At 36.7% G+C, this 16,122-nt stretch overlaps 1 protein-coding gene across 2 annotated transcripts in view; it reads right to left on the minus strand.

The window, feature by feature from the left end:
* Positions 1-1,166: 1,166 nt before the first annotated feature.
* NLN (neurolysin) overlaps positions 1,167-16,122 on the minus strand; it is a 145,137-nt gene continuing 130,181 nt past the window's right edge. For both annotated transcript variants that reach the window (XM_074207493.1, XM_074207494.1), the window contains exon 13: positions 1,167-10,192. In XM_074207493.1, coding sequence (XP_074063594.1) covers positions 10,058-10,192 — 135 coding nt within the window. In that variant the 3' untranslated portion in view covers positions 1,167-10,057. The remainder of the gene's footprint in view (positions 10,193-16,122) is intronic.

A 16,122-nucleotide genomic window follows, 5' to 3' on the forward strand; every position in this document is an offset into this window, starting at 1 on the left:
GTCCTGTTACTGGTCACTAAATTAATATTTTATAAATTATATCTTCATTTTTCTCTTCATAAAACAAAATGCTTTACAAAAATTTTCCCCAATTATATGTAAAAACAATTTTTAATAATTCATTTAAAAATTTTTTCTGTTCCAAATTCTCTCCTTATCTCTCTTCCCTCCTCCCCCTCATTGAAAAAGCAAGCAATTTGATATAGGTCATACATATATAGTCATCCAAAATATTTCCATGTTAGTCAGGTTGTGAAAGAAAATAAAGACAAAAAAAATAAAGAAAAAATATGCTTCAATCTGTATCCAAACTCCATCAGTTCTGTCTCTGGAGATAGATAGCATCTAAGACAGTGCTGAAGGATAATTGTATAGCTGAGAATGGTTAAGTCATTCACTAGGTGATCATCATATAGTATTACTGTTACTATATTCAGTGCTCTGGTTCTGCTTATTTCACTTTGTATTAGTTCATGTAAGTTTTTTCAAATTTTTCTCAGAGTATCCTGCTTGTCATTTCTTATAGCACAATAGTATTCCATCACAATGATATACAACAACATGGTCAGTCATTTCCCATTTGATGGACATCTCAATGTCCATTTCCTTGCCATCATTAGAACTACTGTATAGGATGGCTAGGTGGCGCAGTGGATAGAGCACCGGCCCTGGAGTCAGGAGTACCTGAGTTCAAATCCGGCCTCAGACACTTAATAATTACCTAGCTGTGTGGCCTTGGGCAAGCCACTTAACCCCACTGCCTTGCAAAAAAAAAAATCTAAAAAAAAAAAAAGAGCTACTATAAATGTTTTTGAGCACACAGGTCCTTTTCCTTTCTGCTTTTTTTTCTCTTTGGAATATAGACCTAGTAGTGCTTGGTTACAGGATCAGCACGGTTTTATAATCCTTTGGGCATAACTAACTTAATTTTTTAAAAAAGTCCTAAAAATTCTTCTTAATTTTTTTTTTTAGGTTTTTGCAAGGCAAATGGGGTTAAGTGGCTTGCCCAAGGCCACACAGCTAGGTAATTATTAAGTGTCTGAGGCGGGATTTGAACTCAGGCACTCCAGACTCCAGGGCCGGTGCTCTATCCACTGCGCCACCTAGCCACCCCCCTAAAAATTCTTTATAGAAGATTATAAAATTCTTTAATTTATAGAAACTCTGAATGGCAATGGCTTCCTTTAATTTAGCTTGAATTAAAACATTAATAGCAGAAACTTGAGATAGAACAATTCCTTCTGTAAAATAACACTGTGGTTATTGGTTTTCTGACTTTAAAGAGTCAGGCACATAGTAGACACTTAATAAATGCTCAGTGAATATTTTCAAGCATATAGTAGTACAAGACAATTTTTTTTTTAAGATTTTTCAAGGCAATGGGGTTAAGTGGCTTGCCCAAGGCCACACAGCTACGTAATTATTAAGTGTCTGAGGTCTGATTTGAACCCAGGTACTCCTGACTCTAGGGCAGTGCTCTATCCACTGCGCCATCTAGCCGTCCCCAGTACAAGACAATTCTGAAGGAATAATGATGAAAAATGAAATCTATCTCCAAAAAAAGAACTGATGGAGTCTGAATACAGATTGAAGCATACTTTCGAAAACATTTTTCTTCTTGTGTTTTTTTTTTGGTCTTTGTTTTTTCATAACATGACTAATATGGAAATATATTTTGCATGACTGCACATATATAACCTATATCAAATTACATGCCTTCTCAATGAAGAGGGAAGAGAGGATAGAGAGGAAAGAACTTCCAACTCAAAGTTTTAAAAAAAAGGATTTTAGGAACACCTGTGTGGCACAGTGAATAGAACTGGCCCTGAAGTCAAGTGGACCTGAGTTCATATTTGAACTAAGATACTTATTAGTTGCAGGGCTCTGAACAAGTGATTGTCTCATTGCCTTCCCTCATTCCCTAAAAAACGAATATTAAAAATGTTTTTTGTTTACATGAAATTGTGGAGAAAAAATAAAACAAAAAACAAAAAAGGGGGCAGTTAGGTGGTGCAGTGGATAGAGCACTGGCCCTGGAGTCAGGAGGACTTGAGTTCAAATCAGGCCTCAGACATTTTAATAATTACCTAGCTGTGTGACCTTGGGCAAGTCATTTATTTATTTATTATTGCCTTAAAAAAAAGAAAAAGTAAAAAAAATGACTTGTTGATTTCCTTCACCTCAGGTTTCTCATTTGTAAAAATGAAGGGATTCAACTGAGACCTCTTTTAGCGATTTGTGATTCTCAATTAAGAGTTTTTTCCATTTCCATCTATTTACTATATAGATCTACCATGCTATCACCTTATCTTTACTGTCATTATTAATTCCTCTTAGGTACTAAATATTGATTGACAATGATTGCCTTCAGTCCCAATATGATTATCCATCACTGCTACCTTAGATGTCACCAAATCCCAGCATTCCATGGATAGCTCTTCCATCTCACTATGTCACCCTCTCTACCACTGGATTCATGACCTTTACCTGGAATCGACTTAGTGTTTTCAGGGTGAAGGCAGTTTACATTGGGCACATGATTCACTTTCTAATGCAATGACTTCATTTCTATTATCCCAAAGGAATGCAGCGGGCGTACAGACATTCTGTATTCTGGTTCTGGGGAAAACAATTCCTTGCTGTGCTATTATTCCCCAGCTGTGCCCTGATAGGAAGCTGAGGACTAATTAAGGACAATGAAGAACCAATCAAGGGGTTTCTGAAGTTCAGGTTAATACAGGTGCACACTGCCTATGGAGACCAAATTTTTTTTTAAACTAGTATTTCATTTTGAATTTCCAGAAGTAAAAATTAACCAGGTGGCAGTCATCAGATTTTCTCAGGACAGTTAAGACAGGTCTTTTAAGGGAAGCCTAAACATTTATCTGAACACCTGGCTATTTGGCATAAAAGATAAAAAAAAATCATGGCACTGTGTATATGTGTATATGTGCACATATGTGCATAACTTATAAACTTTTCAGAAGATATCAATCTGGTCCAAATACTTCATTTTAAAAATGAAATGTTTTATTTAAATGAAATGTTTAAAATGAGTTGAAGATCAAATTAGCATGTATATATCACATATGCATTCATACATGTATATAAGTATCAAATAACCCAAACTGCTGTATTTTTTCACTTTATACAATTGCCCTATAAAGTAATTATTGAAATGAAAGACAGGGATTTGCAGAACTTTATTTATGGACTCAGGAATTCTGCTTTGGTTCACACAAGTTCTCCACTAAACTACTTTCATTTTGTCCACCCTTGGGGAAAGGCCACAGAAAAGCACTGTGTTGCTCAGTCACCTTCCTGAAGAATTTAATAGGAGGAAAGACAATTTTGTGGTTGCTCCCAAATGAAACAAAAAAGGGACCATGCAGGGAAACAAAAGAGTTTGAAGTATGGAAGAAAAGAGCTGTCTCTTACTACCTGCTCCCAACTGGAAATTTCACTCCTCCTCTGATTGCTGACAGTGGGACTGCATATGAAAGAACGGTTTCAAAGGCTCTGGCTGGAGCCCTAATAATTGAAGCTGAGCAAGAGTGGGCCATGTGCATTCTGAGAACAGTGGATGCATTGTTCATTACAATAAAAGTTCCACTTGTCAGTCGCACAAATATTTAATGCTATGAAAAGGCAGATCTGATCTGCAACTAGAAGAGCAAAATAGCTCTTTTGGTTTCTCCCACTCTGATTTGAGTAGACTGGAACTTACTATTCTCACATGAAATCACACAGTTTTACTAACTCCAATTCAATCATGAAAGGGGAGTGAGTAAAATTCCTGACAGAGGAATCATTCCAGCCCTTGAAGGAGAGGGGAAAGGCATCACAAAAGCAGCCAAACTATTTCCTGTTTATAACTTTTGGTCATGAATGGACACTCCTCCTGATTTATCTTTAGTACCTCTTTGAGTCTTATGAAAGACCAAGTTATTCTCTGTAACCTAGAGAGATTTAGTAGTGATAAAAGCACTATTTGGCTGTAATCATATTTTAACACTATGATGTTAAATAATGCTAAAAGAATGGATACAATTTTTTTAATAACAAAAGAAGGTAGGATAGTTAAAAAGTATTATTCAAATTTATGCATAAAGAAACTAGAGAAGGAAGAATAAGTTTAAATTCAGGGTCCTTGAGAGAATCTCTGCAAAAAAATTTGCCAACTAGGATTTTGCCAAGTATTTATTTTGGATTTTTAAAAACTCTCATATAGATCTTAAAGTACAATAGGGCCCGCTCAGGTTTAACCTATAAACTAATAAAAAAAAACTTTAAAAAGCTGCATATAATTGTTATTAAAGTATGCTTTTCTTTCTTATCACCTCTTGTTACTGTACTATATGGAGTAGCAGGTTAGTGGTTGTAATGTTCCCTGGTTTACTCTGAGAATTTCTATACATTCTCAGTAAGCTAACTAAAATTTAGGTTTATGCAATGTTTACTGGATAATTAATTTTTAGTAGGTCAGGAGTGAGGCAGCTAGGTGGTGCAGTGAATAGAGCACTGGGCTTGGAATTAAGGATACTTACCTTCATGAATTCAAAACTGTTCTCAGACACTTGCATGATCCTGCACAAGTCACTTAACCCTGTTTGCCCCAATTCCTCTTCTGTAAAATGAGCTGGAGAAGGAAATGGTAAACTACAGTATCTTTGCCAAGAGAACCCCAAATGGGGTCATGAAGAATCAGACAAGACTAAAACAGTTGACTAACAACAGGTCAGGAAGAGCTTAATACCATTCATCAAAATAACTAAAAATACTAAATGTACCTTGTAACCAACTGATTTCCCAGGTTAGTGAATATAATTTTTGTTTTAAAGAAATGGGTGTTTTTATTTCTGACCTATGAAACCTTTGACTATATGATTCAAGAAATTTTTGAACAATGTTCAATGTAATAAGCATTTACTAAGTAGACACTATGTTCCAGGCAAAGTACCAGGTGTTAGGGATTTGAGGACCAAAACAGAAAAAGCTCCTGTGCTCAAAGAGCTTCTAGTCTTCTAACATAATCCAGCCAGCTAACATATAATCAAAAAGAAAAAAAAAAGCAAAATAGTAGAACTTTTTAGAGCTCAATTTTACAAGAGAATTTACAAAGTTTTTAGAATAAACAGAAAAGGAAATGGGTATTTTCAAGGGAATTGGGATTAAAAGCAATTTTTCTTATGCTTAGACAGGGGAGACAGATCTTGGAATTCAATTTAATTCAGTTCCACTAATAATGTTTGAGAATGTGCTATGTGCAAAGCACCATCCTAGTTGCTAGAGAAGTATTCCCCAGGATCATACTTTCCTGTTTCTAAAATAAAGGTCACTGCTACCACACTTATGCCTATGCAGAAAAACCTTTCTGTTTTATGCAGATAAAGAGCTTCCTGCTGTGGAAATCTCTTCCTGGCAGGTATGAAAAGAATATCTCACCCATGCATTCTGTAACAGCTTCATCTGAAAAGTAGTTATCTTACCCTTGCCATAGAATGCATCTTTTTTCTCAAAAAAGGACCTTTTGAAAAAAGTACACGATAATCTCAGGGCTTATTAGAATTATTTTGATGTGTGGGGAGCAGAAAGGTAAATCCTGATATTGTGTAAATCCTCATGAATGAAGTCCATTAGATTTATGTCTCCTCCCTTCAGTTCCAGATCATCCACAGTACAGTTAATCTACCTCTGGATAATCAGTAGTTAATTGTGGCTGGGAAACTAATTCATGCTCAAACCACACCAGTGGGCTCAAATATTTATTATGTATCATTGTAGAGATCTAGCACAAAGACATTTTTCCTGAGCAATATTATTTCAGATCTATAATATGCTGCAAAACAACTAAATACATAACCCATAACTTTTTGAATTAATTTTCCCCAACCTTTCACCCTTCCTTTAGTAGAAAAAAAGGTGATTCAAATGCTTTGTCACATTATCACAGAATCATAAACTTTGAGAGTTGGAAAGTATCCCAGAAGCCATCTTTTTCAATCCAACTACAATATGTTGTAGTTTAATGTCGAGATGTGATGGTAGAGGTCATTTGTAGCTTGTGTTTAAGATCTAACAAACCAACTTATTAATATAGTTACTAGAATGTTATTCAGAAAGGAGGAAATATATCTAGTGGAAATTTCTCTACTAAAGATAATTCTAAATCAACTTTAGATATTTGTCTTTCAAAGAAAATGAGTTGTACCAAATCCCTTCTACTTTTATCTTAACAAACTTTTGTAACAGAACTAATAGTCAATTTCCAAGGGTGTATGCAATTTCAAATAGGAAATAAATACATAGGTATAATATGGCTGTGGTGTGGTGAAAAGAAAGAAATCTTGTTCACTACATCCATTCAAAACAGATAGGGTTTCACTTTTAACACACTTTGGGCTCTGTTAACTATATTTAACTGAGGAGGCTGGACATTTCATGGACTAGGGAGCCTCAGAGCAAGAATAGTTCTATATCAGAGAACAGAAGAAAACTAGTGGTATTCAAACTTGCTGATTCAATGGACATGCAAGACCACAGCTTGCCATTAATTCATACAGGAAGGTTGAGGGCAAAACAAGAAAGAAGAAAATTAAAGTCTTTTGCTAAAAGTAAAGCCCCCCCCCAATCAGATCACATTGTCCACTAAAAATTCATATATTACACAATGCTATGTCAAGACCTAAGGGTTCTGGGTCTAAGATTGTTTTAGAAGGGTAAAAGGGTGGCTAGGTGGCACAATGGCTGCAGCACTGGCCCTGGAGTCAGGAGTACCTGAGTTCAAATCCGACCTCATACACTTAATAATTACCTAGCTGTGTGGTCTTGGGCAAGCCACTTAACTCCATTTGCCTTGCAAAAAAACAAAACCAAACCCAGAAGGGTGCAAGTCTTGACTTCAAACAACTCAGGTGAGAACTCTTTAAGTAGTAACTCTTCTGTTATTCTTATGGAGTTGATATTTATTCTGGAGCAGAAAACTGTACCACCCAGCATAACATTCAACTTTTTATTTTTTCTTTAAGCATTTTGAAATGAACTCTTCAGTCACTAATAAATCTGTGATGGCTTGGAAGACCTTGTTCTTGAACAACTTAAGGCCTATAAAGACCCAGAGCAGACTGGAATTGCCTGAATAGGGTAACCAAGAGAGACTTTGTTATTTGTGGCTCAGTTCATAAATCAGTAGAATATGTTTGCCAAATTGCAATTTCTATGTTTATCAGCTATTCAGAGGGCCTCGAGGACACTATACACTCTGATCTGGAAATAAGAATGAACAGATGGATTGCTGTATTTTAAGTGGCCTTAACAAATGAACCTTTAATTCTATTCTCCCTAAATCATGCTAAAGAATACTTTGTGTGAGGATGTGGTTTCATAAACTGTCCTTTTTTAAGCTTTTGAAATTAGGCACAGATCCAAAATGAGAAATACAACATTAAGGGGTTAGAGTCCTACATTTTCTAGTCTCACATGCAGAAAGAAGCAGTTCTGGGAAAGGTTCTCTATTGAATGCTAGGCTATAATTTCATCATGCATAGTCTCTTTCATACAAATTATCTCCTTTTTTCTTCTAATATATAACATTTAATAATGTTAAAAAAGCAGAGGGAAAATATACTTGAGAGCAGAAAAGAGTGAAGTTGTCAGCTGAAATATAAAAAAGGATACTGAGAAATTCCAGGTTATAGCAAAAGGGCTCTGGGTGGCCAAACTTTGGCAAGGGGTAGCATTTTGGTTGCCTTGGTACCATGGAAAGAAAAAAGCATAGAGGCTAGGGTTCCAAGAGGGTATTCTATGAATTAGCTCATCTTTAACAGATCTATTACTATTTTCTGTGGCTCTGCAGCATTTGCTCATTAATGTGTCTTTCTTTTTTTCTCATCCATGTTTCTTTTTTCTTTTTTTAGGTTTTTGCAAGGCAAATGGGGTTAAGTGGCTTGCCCAAGGCCACACAGGTAATTATTAAGTGTCTGAGACTGGATTTGAACCCAGGTACTCCTGACTCCAGGGCTGGTGCTTTATCCACTGCACCACTTAGCCACCCCTTCATTCATGTTTCTTGATAGGAACTTTTCTTTTTCTTTTTGACAAGGCAATGGGGTTAAGAGACTGCCGAAGGTCACACAGCTAGGTAATTAATAAGTGTCTGAGACAAGATTTGAACACAGGTCCTCCTGACTCCAGGGCCACTGCTCTATCTAGCCGCACAGGAATTTTTCTTTAGTATGAATAGGTAACATTGGAATTGAAGAATAAAAGGGATTCTTGTTCATTTTGTCCAGATCCAGGAGGATCAGGACAACTCTTCAGTTCAGGCTGGAAAAGAGTTAAAACAAATGTCATTTTTTATGTTAGTTCATAGGCTCAAAGGCTCTTAGATTAAGAGTTAGGAGGGACCTTGAAAAGCCATTTAGTCTAAATCCTTCATTTGACAAATGATAGACTGGGGCCCAGAGAGATTAAACAACTCAGTCACAGGAAGTAGCAGAATCAGAATCTGAATCCAAGTCCTCTGGGTGTAGGCTTCTTTCCATGGGAGCTTCTTTCATTTCAGGAAATAATCCCCCAAACTCATCTAGATTACAAATTCAGCCTTGAATCTCTGCATAGAATACAGTGGAGAGAATGTGTGGTATGAATTTACTTTCCAATCAAGATCATGGATTAGCTTTCCTTTGAGTATAGGGAAAAAAGAACTGGATATCTGTATTTATGGAGAATTAAGACCTGGGTAAGGAGTACTTCCTGATGACCAAAGGAAAGTCCTTGAAGAGTTGTGATAGGGGCGGCTAGGTGGCGCAGTGGATAGAGCACTGGCACTGGAGTCAGGAGTACCTGAGTTCAAATCTGGTCTTTGACACTTAATAATTACCTACCTGTGTGGCCTTGGGCAAGCCACTTAACCCCATTTGCCTTACAAAAAAAAAAACACCTTAAAAAAAATAAAAAGAGTTGTGATAGAAATCAAATGATAAGACAAGTTTATAAAGCCTATCTGAGTTCTCTAAGTGTTTGTGTATAAAAGAATAGCAAGGGGAGCAGTAGTTTTCAAACTTGGGCCTATTGCTTCTCTTCCTCTGCTGGGCTCTTGAAATCTTTACTTTGACATCATTTTCCTCCTTTCACTGCACTTAAATAAAGATAGCCACACTGCAGAGTTTCATAGAGTATGGCCTTTACCATCTCCTCTTATTAAAGGAAACTTATTTGGACTTGCTACTACTTTGGCAACTGTAGAACAAGATTACAAATCTTGTATTTTAGCAGCTTGGCACAGATATCTTGGATGTGAGTTTGGGAACTATATTTGGCTCAAGGTGACATAACTCAAGTATTACCCAGCATATCCAAACTCAAATAAATTTAGACAAAAGGAGAAAAAAGGCAGGGGAAGAAAAAAGATAAGAGGATCTAAGTTGTAGCCAAACCCAAAATCCAAATAAGTGTTAGTAGAAAGTCGGAAAGGATGATGTCTAATGTGCAAGGGTGACTAATATGTCACTGAGGCAGATACGTTTGGCCCTGAAGCATAGGAATGTAATGGCTATACCTCTGTACTGGTAAATGTCCAGTCAAAATTAATTCAAAGCCCGAAGGAAATATTTAAAACATAAAAAAAATTCTGTGCATATTCATTTGTATTTTCAAAAAAAACACATGTACAAAACATCAAAATGTAAGAATGGATTAAATTAATTGTTGAATAATGTATATTAATTTTAATTTAAAAACTGTCAGATTTCTCACATGTACATTACCTAGATTACAATAAAAAAAATTATAAATCTTATGAAATTTTTATAAAAAAGAAGTTTGCATATGTACTTAAATGATGTTTTTAAAACTTGATTATTTTTTGAAGGGCTGTTCTGACAATTACATTTTTGGGGAGGAGAATTCATTGATTAAGTTTGTGCTTTTTAAACAAATTTAGACTGATAGAACTCTACATATTTTAGGTGTGATATCCTCTCCTGTTTTAATGTCTGAAAACACCAAGAAACATCGATTTGTCTTGCAGACCCAACTGCTACATAGATCTTCAGTTTTACAGGGTTTGCAGGCCTTTACTTATTAGGAATGCCTTTTGGTTTGGCTCACGTTTCAAGAACTTTCGGAGCATGTCCATGCCGTCTTGTGATCCCCCAGGCTTCAGGATAAGGTTTCTGTATTTCATTCCAACCTAATAAAATAAAACATTATGTCTGAGAGTTCATGTTTATACCAATTTTCCAAATCTATATATAGATTTTTTAAAGTTGGTAGGGAGAAGGGGGAAGGGATAGAAGTGGAAAGAAAGGAACTTCTGGCTGAATTCTCTCTTTCCCTTGGAGTAGAATTGCTTAGGAGTATTTTCTTGTACTTTAAGGCAGATTCAATTGTTGTTCTTTGGTCTTTTCTCTGCTCAACAAAATGACTCCTTGGAATTGCTGAAGTTAACCTTCAGGAATGAGGCAGGAAAATACAAAAAAGGAATATCTGGCATGCTCATGTTTAATATTCTTGGGCAAGCTGAGCTGCAACTTCTGTATAAAGTAAACTTTCTCCACTTTCAGTTACTCCCTCAAACCATCAGTTCTAGCTCTAAGAGAAAGCAAAGAAAACGAGTGCTGCTATTACTTTCTTGGAAAAGGTTGAATTACAAGTAACTGCCACTGGGCTTGGGGCTGAAATAGAGAAAGTTCTGGGGGGGGGGGGTGTTGGGCCCTTTACAAAGTTTGGCTTGGGAGCCTAGGATTCAAATGTGTGACACTGTTCCTCTATTTATACAATCTGTATTTTACTTTGGGGACTCCCTGTATTTTGTGCCTCTATATGAAAATCATCCACTGGAGAAGGAGATGACAAACTACTGCATTATCTTTGCCAAGAAAACCCCAGACATACGGTCCATGAAGTCAAGAAGAGTCGGACATGACTAAATGACAGAACACCAATAACATGAACATAACAAGTATCATTTGTCTACTATAGAATAATGAAGCAGCTGTAATTAAGGGCAAGAGATTGTGATGACAACCTCTTGTGCATAAAAAAAGGGAGTTCTTGAAAGGAAAGAGAACTGAGAGGGAAGCAGTCCTTGATGGAAGATCTAAGCTATTTGGGTCAAGAGAACTAAAATCACTGCCAGATTTGCTAGAGAACTGCTAGTGACTAAGGCAATACAAATTTCTGATACACACATGATGCTGAGTAATGACATAAGAGAAGTAGCAGTGGCACCAAACATTAATATTGAAGAGGGAAAATGGATACATGAATTCAACAGATTACCTCTACCCCTCATTTCTCATTTGAACCAAATTTCTTGATAGTCTCCTGAAACAAATCTTTCAATGTCAGATAGGAACTATCAGTGACAGAGGTGCTTTACCTTATTCTTGTTCTTGCTTCATGAGCAGATGATCATCAATAAAGATTTATGAAGTTTCTAGTAGGTGGCAGACATATAACTGTGCAACTAGATGGGTCAGTGATTAGGGTATCATGTGGAATCAGAAAGACTCATCTTCCTGGGTTCAAATCTGGCCTCAGACACTGACTAGCTGTGTGACCCCGAACAAGTAACTCAACCCTATTTGTCTCAGTTTCCTTTTCTGTAAAATGAACTGGAGAAGGAAATGACAAACTATTCCAGTTTCTTTGCCAAGAAAATGCCAAATGGGTTCATGAAGAGTCAGGCATGACTGAAAAACAACTTAACAACATGTTCCAGGCACTATATGATAAGCTGAGGATATAAAGGCAAAAGACAATTGCTTCTATCCAGGAGCTCATAGCCTAATGTGGAGAGATGTACCATGTGGACCAACTTGTACAAACAAAATATAGATAAGACAGATTGGAGACAATATCAGAAGGGAGGCCCTGGCAAATAAGATGAATTGAAAAGGGCTTTTTTTGTAAGAAGATGGGATTTTTTAGTTTGGATTTGAAGGAAGTCAGGAAATAGAGATGAGAAAGGAGAGTACTGGGGAACAACCAATGAAAAAGACAATGAAAGGAGGTTGGAATATCTGTTCTGAAATAATATTGTATTAAGGCATGAGATATGGAGATGTTTATTCTGGTCATGGCTAGAGGTATGTTCTCTTGTAGAAAGACATGCCAATCTCTGAGTGACCATCTCACACCTCTCAGACTGGCCCACAGGACCAGAAAGGACAATAATCAATGTTGGAAGGGATGTGGGAAATCTGGGACTAATACATTGTTGACAAAGCTGTGAATTCATCCAATCTTTCTGGAGAGCAATTTGTTACCCAAAGGGTAACAAAAATGTGCATACCCAATACCACTACTGGGTCTATAACCTGAAGAGATTACGAAAAAGGGTAAAAACATCACTTGTACAAAAAAATATTCATAGCAGCCCTGTTTGTGGTGGCAAAGGATTGGAAATTAAGTGAATGTCCTTCAATTGGGGAATGGCTTAACAAACTGAGGTATATGTATGTGATGTAACACTATTGTTCTATTAGAATCCAGGAGGGATGGGAATTCAGGGAAGCTTGGAAGGATCTGCAGGAACTGATGCTGAGCAAGATGAGCAAAACCAGAAGAACATTATACACCCTAACAGCAACATGGGAGTGATGATCAACCTTAATGGACTTGTTCATTCCATCAATGTAACCATACCACTTGTATCCAGAGAAAGAATTGTGGAGTTTGAACAAAGACCAAAGACTATTACCTTTAATTAGAAAAAAAAAAATCTACTATCTTATTATATAATCTTGCTATCTATTTTATTTTATTCTTAAGCATAGGATTTCTCTCTCGACACATTCAATTTAGATCAGTATATAGCATGGAAACAATGTAAAGACTAATAGACTGCCTTCTGTGAGGGGGTGGGGGAGGGAAGCAAGATTAGGGGGAAAATTGTAAAATTCAAAGTAAATACAATCTTAAAAAAAAAAGATATGCCAAATCAAAACTGTAAACCTCAGTCTCAAGGGACAACTTTGACCCTTATGTTGTTTCTTTCCTTTTCTTATATGTCTAAACTTGACCAATGCCTTTCATCATAGGCTGCTAAATAAGGAGATTATAAATAGTGAAAATCAAGGAGGACAAAGAGGTCACCCTAAAAGTCAATTCTCCAGCTGAGGGTTGGAGGAGTTGCAATCTATTTGGACAGCAGATGGGAAGAGACCTGTGTCTTGGTAATAACATATGTGTGTGCACATATCATGTTTGTTTAGCACTATTTTTTTTTAAGGTTTTTGCAAGGCAATGGGGTTAAGTGGCTTGCCCAAGCCCACACAACTAGGTAATTATTAAGTGACTGAGGCTGGATTTGAACTCAGGTCCTCCTGACTCCAGGGCCGGTGCTCTATTCACTGTGCCACCTTAGCTGCCCCTATTCAGCACTAAAGTTAAAAAGCTACTATTTGAGTTTGATACTTAGGAAATTCTCATTTTCCCAGCCAGCTACTTTCCTGGATTTCAGCAGTTCCAGAAACTCATTATTCTGCAAGATGAATTCACGTTCAGAAACTCACACCTCCTCTGATTACTTCCTAGCCAGGTTGCACCATCACAACATGCTCCCAAAGGTTACCTTGCCCCTCTTTCCCTTTCTAGCTTATTTTTATGTGCTATCTTCCCCACTGTGAGCTCCTTAAGGGCAGGGTCTGTCTTAAGACTTTTTTTTTGTATCCCCAGTAGTAGCTTGCACATAATAGGAACTTAATTAATGTTTTCTGATGGACTCAGAGCACTGTCTTTTCAATAATCTGAGTTAGTGCAAGTGACTTTGTCCTTCTGTTATAAAGGAGGAAACTGAGACCCAGGTAAGTTAAAGGACCTAAGTCAAATATTAAATCTAAGAGTTGTGATAGGAATCCAAGTCTTTAACTCAAAGATCAGAGCTCTTTCTACTATCAATCAAACAATCCATCAATAAGCATTTATTAAAAATGCCTATGTGTTAAGTACTATGCTAAGTTCTGGGTACACAAAAGGAAGCAAAAGACAATTCTTACCCTCAAGAACAGTCTAATGGAGGACAGAACATTGTATTGCTGTGTCTTACTCTTCATGACCCCATGGACCATAGCTTGCCAGACCCTTCTATACTTCACTAGCTCCCAACTTCAGTCCAAGCTCATGTTCATTGCTTCCGAGGTCTTATCCATTTTTATCTTCTGCTGAGCCATTTGTCCCTTGACTTTCACTCTTTTCCCAAATCAGGGTCTTTTCCAGTGATTCCTGGACCCATATTGACCAATATACAAGACCAATATGTGACCAATATACAAACAATAAATACAAAGCAAACTAAATTCAGGATAAATAGTAAATAATTATCAGAAGGAAAACACTAGAATTAAGAGGGGTTGGGGAAAGTTTCCAGTAAAAGATGGGATTTCAGTAGCCAAAATGATATTCCTTTACTGCCTTCTCCCCAGCAACACCACTGAGCTAACCTACAACAACGTTCCTACCTGCAACAGTCAGTTGAGAGCCTTGAGAAAGAATCTGGGCTTATTAGAAGGGTTGCTACTTGTACTTTTAGAAAGGTGGGGTAAGAAAAAAAGTTCTTGTTAGTAAATAGAGGAATAGAAAATATGACTCCTAAATGACAGACACAGATTAAATGGTGGTGTTGTGAAGGGGCAGTTCATGACTCATCTGAAAGGCCAAGACATTTTGGAGCTGGACACTGCTCAGGCTCACACTATGTGGTTTAATATAGCTCAAGCCTTTCACTGCTTACCAGTTTCAAATAAGTTGATTCAATTTCCTGAATTACAGTGCAATGGTCTCTTAATAGTTTCATTTCCTTCACAATGAGGTTTTGAGAAGAAACTCAGAGTTCTTGTGGTAACAGGATCTTGTTTTTCTTAAAAGGGTTAAATGAATTCTTGTGCTTTAGGAAAGCATTAGGCTCTCAGAGTGAGAGAATGGAGCCAGTCAAACAGACTGGATAGAGAAAAGGCAAGAGCCTCTGTCTGGGGCTGTCCATTATGTCCCTAACCTAGACATGTGGGACAAGAGCAGACCCCACTTCCCCACCCCTTGAACCCAACTGACTCTGTAAACTTGAAAGGGAGGGGTTATTTTCTTTTGGGTTTTGCATCCTATCTATTTAACAGTGTGTCTGGCAAATAGGAAACTCAGTTTCCTCATCTGTAAAATGAGCTAGAAAAGGAAATGACAAACTACTCCAGTATCTTTGCCAAGAAAACTCCAAATTGAGTCATGAAGAGTCAGACTAAAAAAAAGACTGAACAACTGGTAAATGGGAGACAGTAAGTGAATTTTTAAAATTAAACTGAATGAAGGATTTAAATTAGCCCAAAAGGAACTGGTCATTTCTGAGATAAAGAAATGATTACAGTATAGCCAACATGACACAAATAAGAGAGGAAAGTTCAAGTAATTGTGGACTTGGTAGCAAAATTCTCCAGTTCAATGAATAAACTGTGACTAATATTTCTAGAACCAATGAATCACAATCTCATAAACCAGTAAACATTTTCAGCAAATAGAGACTGTTGTCCCAAATTTTTCATATTTAATAGATTGTTTGACAATTCACTGAAGTTTCTTACTAGCAATATAGAAAAATGGGGTTGATATGAACTGGTGTATATGGTTTTTAATATTAGAATCCTTGTGTCTTTCAAAGATTGTATAAATTCTCCCCAATGTTGATGTTTTCTGAAATCTTGGGCCTCTCCTGAGGCTGGTTACCCATGGACAAGGTCCATTAAATAGTCATCTCTAACTTGAGATTCTCATGAAAATACCAATGTTATTTTAAGTAAAACTAAGGATGGAACAGTGGTATTTTTATTAGCACATATGTGGAAATAATCTCCATCTCAACTTTTTGTAAACAATGGTAAAGATATTTTCTTGAAAAATGAAAAATTGGGAGGATGAAGCATTTAAATTATTCAGGTATATAAACTCTCTTGTGCTGAGGAGATGCATAATTACTTAAAAGAGTTTGGTTTATCCAAGCCTATGAAAAATATTTATTATTCAGACCACAAATAGCAGTTGAATGGACAAACTACAGTATGCATACATCACATATATACATATATATGTATATATGTGCATATAAATGTCTTGGATAGATACCACAGTGTT

Source organism: Macrotis lagotis, chromosome X, assembly GCF_037893015.1.
Source record: "Macrotis lagotis isolate mMagLag1 chromosome X, bilby.v1.9.chrom.fasta, whole genome shotgun sequence".
NCBI classification, from domain to species: domain Eukaryota; kingdom Metazoa; phylum Chordata; class Mammalia; order Peramelemorphia; family Peramelidae; genus Macrotis; species Macrotis lagotis.